Source organism: Camellia sinensis, chromosome 11 (genome assembly GCF_055761805.1).
Source record: "Camellia sinensis isolate YWXY chromosome 11, ASM5576180v1, whole genome shotgun sequence".
NCBI lineage: Eukaryota > Viridiplantae > Streptophyta > Magnoliopsida > Ericales > Theaceae > Camellia > Camellia sinensis.
The window spans coordinates 64,322,200-64,330,527 of NC_138971.1; the positions used below are offsets into that span (position 1 = coordinate 64,322,200).

At 45.7% G+C, this 8,328-nt stretch overlaps 1 protein-coding gene across 1 annotated transcript; it reads left to right on the forward strand.

Moving 5' to 3' along the window:
- Positions 1–4,187: 4,187 nt before the first annotated feature.
- LOC145802371 (uncharacterized) lies at positions 4,188–4,736 on the forward strand. Its single transcript, XM_082895077.1, has one exon. The coding sequence runs from the start codon at positions 4,188–4,190 to the stop codon at positions 4,734–4,736; it is 549 nt and encodes a 182-aa protein (XP_082751203.1).
- Positions 4,737–8,328: the final 3,592 nt, after the last annotated feature.

Consider the following 8,328-nt stretch of genomic DNA (forward strand, 5'->3'; position numbering starts at 1 on the left):
CAAAAGGTGGTCTCCCACCCTTGTAACACCTTCCAAACAATGAAAACAAGGTCCATGCCAAAAATGAACCAAGACGGATGCAAAACGAGGGTTCGGGGGCCAAAACGCGCAGCCGGGTGCCCCAAAAACTGACTGTTAAGCATCGAAAGTGGCGTGTGACCACGAAGGTGGTCTCTCGGGCCACAACGTCCCTCTAGAGAGAGGAAACAAGGTGTGTACCAAAAACCAGAGTAAACGGAGAAAGTTAAGCGGTCCCGAAGCGAGGCGCACAGCCAACGGCTTCGAAAATCAGAAACTGGTCTCCAAACGGGAAAAGTGGCCTATGACCACGAAAACTAGCCTACGGCCACTGAGAAATGGTCTACGAGACCTCTCCCTCCCTTTGAGAAGAGAAAACAGAACCTGGTTTGCAAACCGAGGCAAGGCACAAAAGAGTCTTGAAGTCCGGAGGCCAGGCTCTCAGCCGAGACTCTGTAACCTCCGAACGAGCGCAACATGCGCAATCACCGAGCGCTCAATCAATGACGTCTGAGTCTTAAGGTCGGTCAAAAATGGGGTGTCTACACAGGGTTTCCTAAATTTTTTCAAAATAAAATATTTAGGTAGCGACTTTGTATCTGGCAAAGTAGTCCAATTTTTTCATTATTTGATTTTAAATCGATTTTCGAAAAAGATTTGTCAAATTTGGACTCTTTGGTGTTTATCAGTTTCACATTACACTTGTGAGACTAGATTCAGAACTGCGGGAGTCCAAACTATGAGGCCTTCTTTTCAAACCCTTTTTGAAAGGCGGGGGGCAAAAAAAGGCGAGTCCATAGTTTCTAGCGACTCTACTGGGGATTTAGAGAAATTGACTCAAACTCATGATATGACATTTTATTTACACTTATGTGTTTCTTTGCATTGCATTTGTGTTGGTGTGCCTAAGTCACAGTGTTTGCCATATGCTATTTCTGAGCAGTTTACCGGAGGCTTGCTTGGAAAAGCTTGCAAAAAGGCTGACCGGTTGCGGGCTCTGCCACGATAGGAACATAACCCTCGGACTGGACTATTGCTGTAGCGTTTGATCCTCCTTTTACTTCTCGGTGTTAGGTGTGAGAGGTATATTAGGTAGTCTTGCTGAGGTACACTTTTTGACCAATCGACCTAGTTGCATATCGGAAGCCATAAAGACTGTTCCAAACTAGGACAGGTTGCTCACCCGAATGTAGGAATTGTATGAAATCGCTTGTTTGCGTAGTGAAACCCTAGCTCCTAACGAAATTGGGACAGAGTAACCCTACCCCACCATAGAGCTATTTTGGCTCTCACTTGCTTGATACGTGCTTTTAGAGTGAAACTCTGTAGGAATGTATTTATCAGCTGCAAGTCTGGGTATTAGTTTTGGGGCAGAAATTAGTGTTTGAGTACAGTTGTCCAGCTTATGATTACAACCGCGTGTTTTTTCTGTCTAAGCCGAGGTGCTGTGCGATTTATGATTTTTGTTTCTTTTTGCTTTATTTTCTTTTTGCAAGGTAGTCGTTCACCATTGCTTCAGAAGATTCTGTTGCCCCTCAAGCACTCCGGACCCGGGTTAGAAGGATTTGTAGATATGAAGATCTAGTCAGGGGACAGCCAGTGTTTGTCTCACTCCCACCGGTTACTAGAAGGAGGATGATGTGCCAAAATTTGCCAATTCAGCAGTCACCATTTACCTCACCTACATCTAGTCAGGTCCAATCATCTACTTTTACTCCAGATTGAGAATATTCGCCGGTTCCAGTAGTTCAAAGTCCTCCAGCCAACATGGAAGATATGTTTCAACAACTCCAGCAAACTATTGAGGCTATGCAGGTAGATGCTGCCCGCCAAGCGGAAGTCACCACCCACCAAGTGGAAATTGCAGCCCAGCAGGCTAAGTTGATCGCTAGGCTGCAGCAACAATAGCGGCAACAGGCAGCGGCCTCTGCATCCCATCCACCTCCTGTAAACCTTCCAGTACCTAGAACTACTGCTTCCACAGCTAATGTCTAGGAAAATGCAGGCATCCAAGTGGATCCGATTCCACCACAGACCTCCAAAGCACCGGTATACCAAACGGAGGCCCCCTTTGAGTTTGAGGTCGACCCTACTGCTCTGAAAGTCAACAAGCTAGAAAAGCTCTTCAAACGAGCACAGGGTAAGAATACAATCCCGAATATAGAGGATGGCTATACGGATGCAGTAGTGACCTTGCTGGACAGATTCAAGATGCCGCATATAGACCGGTTTGATGGTTCAAGGGATCCTATGGTCCACTTGCGGCTCTTCTCTGATATATTGCGGCCTATGGGCCTATCCAGACCTTAGAAGATCTCACTCTTTGGCTGGACCCTGTCGGGTATAGCGGCCATTTGGTACGCCAAGCTGGAAGACTCTGTGAAACGGAGCTGGGATGAGATGGTCGAGGCCTTTATAGCTCAATACCTCTACAATACCGAAATCGAGGTCACAACTCGTGATCTCAAAACAACTCGTCAGTAGCTGAAAGAGGGCTTCTCGGATTTCGTAACAAGGTGGAGGGCAAAGGCATCAATGATGACGACCCGACCATCTAAAAAGGATCAAATCAGAATGATAGTTCGGAACCTGCAGGGGAAATTGTTGCAAAAAATGATTGTCTTGCCCTTATTTACATTCACTGATCTCTATGAGATAGGAGTTCACATTGAGGATGCGATGAGACAGGGTTTGATAAATGACAAGAATGAGTAACCCAAGAGGCCTTTCACACGCAGTTCCAATGTGACTATGAGTAGTAGTGTAGCTGTAAGGGCTTCTAATGTCGATATGGTCACCACTACACCTAAAACTACCAACTCCTTTATCGATACATCCAATACAACCTCACAAACCTCGAGCCACCAACCCCAAGGCCAAAGGCTCTTCACCCCACTATACATGTCCTTATCCAAAGCCTTAGGGGTCCTGATTAGAAAGGGGAACCTTAAGCCACTAAAGCCTCGCCCCCTACCCGATCCTCTTCTCCCGAAACATAACCTGGCCAAATACTGCGCTTTTCACCAACATCATGGTCACGACACTGATCTATGCTTCAGATTGCATCACGAGATTCTAGATCTCATTGACAATAAGGTGATAGCGCCCCCTCAAAAGTGTAACGTCATAACAAATCCCCTCCTACCACATACCAGGTCCCTCCACCTCGGCATGTGAACCTTATACAAACACTGGCCATCTCTTACAACCCCAGTATATACATCACCCCCTCCCATCTACCCAAGCTGGCGTAGTTCATCCCGGAAAGCACGGATTTGTTCATGATGAACGCGTCTACATTCCATCCCAAACCCGTGGTGGTGACAATGGTAGAGGAAGGCAGGTTAGCCTTGAAGGATCATGAAAATGTCAGTTCAGTGCCTAAGGTCTCCGTGGACTTATCTGAAGAGGAAGACAACCCGTGCCGCTACATTGTGCCAACCAATTAGGCCAGACCAGACGTAGAGTTTCTAACATGAATGGAGGTTAGTGTAGTCCGGGAGGATGGCCTGAGCCAAGGTCTGGATGATCTAGCAGAATTGGAAGAAGACTTGGACAATCTGCAGTTCTACGATGAACAAGATCTGGGGAATGTACAAATTGACTGATTCGATCTGAACGGGTCGACAGACAATTCAGGGTGGCTCAGTGATGAACCTGATATAGATGAGAAACTTGAACCGAAGCTGGAAAAGCAGGAAGCAAGAACCGCTGCAAATGATGGAATAGCCGATAGAAAGGGTAAGCTACCGGAATATATCGGTCTGAAACATGTGGCTCAGGAATTGAGCATTGTTAGTATTGCTGATATAGAGCTAGAAGCCGCACTGAAGTGATTTGAACAGGAAAGGGATGAGAATAGTCAGAAAGCTAGAAAAGCCAAATACCCTGTGGGGGATGACGATAATGTAAGAGTAATTACAACGGAACTGGACAACTGCTTGTCAGTTACCGGAGAGTTTGGTGGGATGACGACGACCTACACTTAGCCCATACCGACGAGGATTGGGGTGAAGGCCTTCCCGACAATACCTGGTATGTAGAGGAAGTCGACCACATGACAAGAAGCAGCCGATACTTCAAGTCACCGCATCTAGACCACCCCGAGGCATTTGGGAAGGATAAAGAAATGGAAAAAATAGAAAGACAAACAGTTGGAGGAAAAAGCTATGCTGAAACAGTTAAAGAAGATTCAAGTAGACATATCTATTTGGGGGTTGCTTATGGCTTCGCGCGTGCACTGGCAAGCTGTACTGTCAACGATAGATAAGGCCAAACTGTCTATCGACACAACTCCAGAGCAACTAGTGGGACTTGTCTTCCCGGGAGGTGCTTCGCCTACTTTAACCTTATCAGATAAGGAATTGCCGCTTGAAGGCTTTACACATAACAAACCGCTGTACATCTCAGTTGAGTGTAGAGTGAAGTGGGTGCCGGTTGTATTGGTTGACACTGGGTCTGCAATCAATGTTTTTCCGTCTCATATTGCCTATGTCATTGGTTTGAAGCTAGCATATTTTGTACCAACGACCCAGGTGATTCGGGCTTACGACAACACAAGTGGAGAAGTGATGGGAACAGTGCAAGTCAGAGTACAAGTTGGCCCGGCACAACAGGATATTGAGTTTCACATCCTGGATGTTCCAACCACTTTCAACTTACTCCTTGGACGGCCGTGGCTACACCAAGTGAAGGTTATTTCGTCCACTCTTCATTAGATGCTGAAGTACCCTCATGGGAATGAGATGGCCATTGTGTTTGGAAATTCATCTATACATCCTCCGCCTGAGGTTACTACACCAGTACTAGAGATTGTACACGATTATGAGGATGTTTTTCTGTCTGGGTTTACCTTGGCTGAGGCCTGGGTGGTGCAAAATATCTTGGCTATTGATGAGGGATTGTACGTCAGTGCTCAATCAGCCAACCTCATGAACAAGCTACAACATATACCCGGGATGGGATTAGGAAAGAGCGGCCAGAAGGGCATTGCTGCACTGGCCGAAGTGCCACATAACCCTCATGCCTTTGGCTTGGGCTATACGCCCACCAAAGAGGACTGGGTAAGGAAATGGAAAGAAATGGCAGGAAGAGCCAAAGCTAAGCAAAGTGGAAGCACTATGAGCTTGTACATAGGCCAATTCAGGGAACCCTGAATGGCCGCTTTATTCGGGAGGGGGACAATTTCCCATTTTGCGGCTTTCCTAAGCTATGGTTGAACTCTGAGAAGCAGCGTCTACCTGGCTTTGAGATTTTCTTCAACCTACAGCTGCAAGAGAGTGAAGCCATAGAAGAACAAATTGAATTAACTACTGAGGCTGAACAGAGCACAGAAAGTGAGTCTAACAGCAGTGAACTTGAGGAAGGAGCAGAGCTGGCATGTCTCATTTCGGATCCTCAGATCAAACCAGAGAGGCTTGGGAATGACCTAACCGTTTCCATGATCGGAGATCAATCAGGTGTGGACCCTTCCGGTGGTATTCTGGATGCATCTAACGCACCATCCCTCACTTGGCAGTTAGAGGAGGGTTTTCTGTCCAGTAGTTCTGGATCAGGTAGTGAGCCAGAATTTGATTCCATAGAGTGTGGAGTCGGAATCAGATTCCAGTTCTTCTGAGTCGAAGTCCAGTATTCCTGGAGTTGATAACCCGGATGCCGTAGTTTTGTCCAGGTCGTCTTTTTTTCTTTTCTTTTGAGTCGGTTGTATTCGAGGAATTGGATGAGCTCGATCTTTTGCATGAGAATGATGCAACAATTTTTGAGTACTTCTCTGTGCCACTTGTATATTACATTGATCATGACTTTCAAAATTTTGATAAAAACGATGAGGAAGGAATTCCTCTGGTTTTGAAAGTTTTGGTTGATCGAGAGGAGTAGAGGTTTGTAAAACCCCTTGTTGATGAAATCATTCCAATTAATGTGGGTACTGAGAAGGATCTGTGTCTGGTCCAGATCAGGTCCATGTTGTCTTCGGAGGAGCGCGAGCGCTTAGTCGCTTTATTAAAAGATTTCAAAGATGTTTTCGTGTGGTCCTACGAAGACATGCCTGGAATCGATCCTGAGATTGTATAGCATTGATCCCTCTTGACCTTGAGGCCTGACCCGTCAAGAAAAAGCTTCGGAGAATATGCCCACATTGGGCTTTGAAGATTAAAGAGGAGGTCACCAAGTAGATAGATGCAGGGTTCTTGCTAGTATCTGAGTATCCGACTTGGTTAGCCAACATTGTTCCAGTGCCAAAGAAAGATGGCAGAATTTGGGTGTGTATGGATTTCAAGGATCTGAACAGAGCCAGTCTGAAGGACGACTTTCCCTTGCCGCACATCGATAAATTGGTGGACTTCACCGTAGGCCATGCGTTGCTCTCCTTTATGGATGGATTTTCCACGTACAACTAGATTTTGATGGCACTTGAGGACAGAGAGAAGACTGCCTTCACTACGCCATGGGGAACCTATTGCAACAAGGTGATCCCGTTTGAGCTAAAGAATGCTGGGGCCACCTATAAGCGGGCTGCAACCACAATCCTACATGATATGATTCACAAAGAGGTCGAGGTGCATGTAGACGACATGATTGTCAAGTCCAAGGAAAGAGAGGGCCACTACACCGCCTCAAAGAAATTCTTCCAACAGATCAGCGAGTACATATTGAGGTTGAATCCATAGAAGTGTACATTTGGCGTGACAGTAGGGAAAATGCTGGGTTTCTTGATCACACAGAGGGTCAACGAGGTAGATCCTTCCAAAATCAAGGTCATCCTAGAAATGCCAGCAACAAGGACTGAAAAGGAGGTGCGAGACTTTCAGGGTAAAGTGTAATTCATGAGACGGTTTATTGCAAAATTAACCTTGACTTGTGAACCACTATTTAGTCTCCTAAGGAAAGGAAATAAATTCCAATGGGATGACCGATGTTAGTTTGCTTTTGAGCAGATCAAGCAGTACCTTCAGAGCCCACCTGTGTTGTCACTGCCAGAGTCGAGAAAGCTGTTGATTTTGTATCTATCAATAACGGACATAACGATGGAATGCATGCTTGCTCAGGAATCTGAGGATAGAGTGGAGAAGGCCATCTATTACCTGAGTAAGAAGATGCTAGACTACGAGACCCGTTACACCCCGCTGGAGAAGGCTAGCTTAGCCTTGGTATGGGCTACCAGGAAGTTGAGGCACTACCTGTTAGCTCACTCCATAATTCTGATTTCGAGATTAGATCCCATCAAATATCTCTTTGAGAAACTTGCACTTACGGGGTAGGCTAGCCTGTTGGTTGCTTCTCCTCTCCGAATTTGATTTGAAATATGTGACTTGGAAATCTGTCAAGGGGAGAGTAGTAGCAGAGTTTCTGGCATATCACCCAGTGAAAGGAGCGAAGCGGTAGAATACATATTCCCAGATGAAGCTATTTTGCAAGTCGAAGAAGAAACCTGGACAATGTACTTTAACGGAGCGTCTAATCAGTATGGTTATGGGATAGGGGTGTTGTTGATAGCAACCGACAATTCTCACATACCTTTAGCCTTCAAACTCTGATTCAAAGTATCCAACAACGAGGGAGAATACGAAGCGTGTATCGCTGGATTGGAAGCCGTGCTGGAACTAGGGGCAAAAAGGTTGGACGTCATTGGGGACTCAAACCTGGCTGTATCTCAAGCAAAAGAAGACTGGAAGATTAAGGAAGAAAGGATGAAAATTTATCACCAAACCCTGTTTGTTCTGATTCTTAGGTTTGAGAAGCTAACCTTCACGCATCTGTTAAGAGAGAACAACAGATTTGCCGACACCTTATCAAGTATATCTTCCATGTTAGACATCCAGTTGGGAGTCCGGATGCGTCCGATCATTATTCAATAGAGATATGCGCCGGCCTACAAGTTTATCGCAGCAATAGATGAAGTGCAAGATCAAAACCCCTAGTATTATGATGTCTGGAACTTCTTGGAAAAGGAAGTTTATCCACTAGGAGCAAATGCCAAAGATAAAAGGACAGTACGGCAAATGGCTACTCAGTTTATCATTTGTGGGGGTAAGTTATACAAGTATGGTCATCTGGAAATGCACAAGCTGTGTGTTGATGCAGAAGAGTTGAAGCGCCTAATGGAGGCCATCCATAGGGGAGAGTGTGAAGCACATATGAGCAGTGTAATACTAGCCCGGAAGATTCTCAGGCAAGGCTACTACTGATCAACCATGGAGGAGGATTGTATTAGTTTTGTTCGGCGATGCCACAAATGCCAAATTCATGCAAATCGCATGAATATTCCGCTGTCAAAGTTGTACAACATGACTTCACCATGGCATTTCTCGG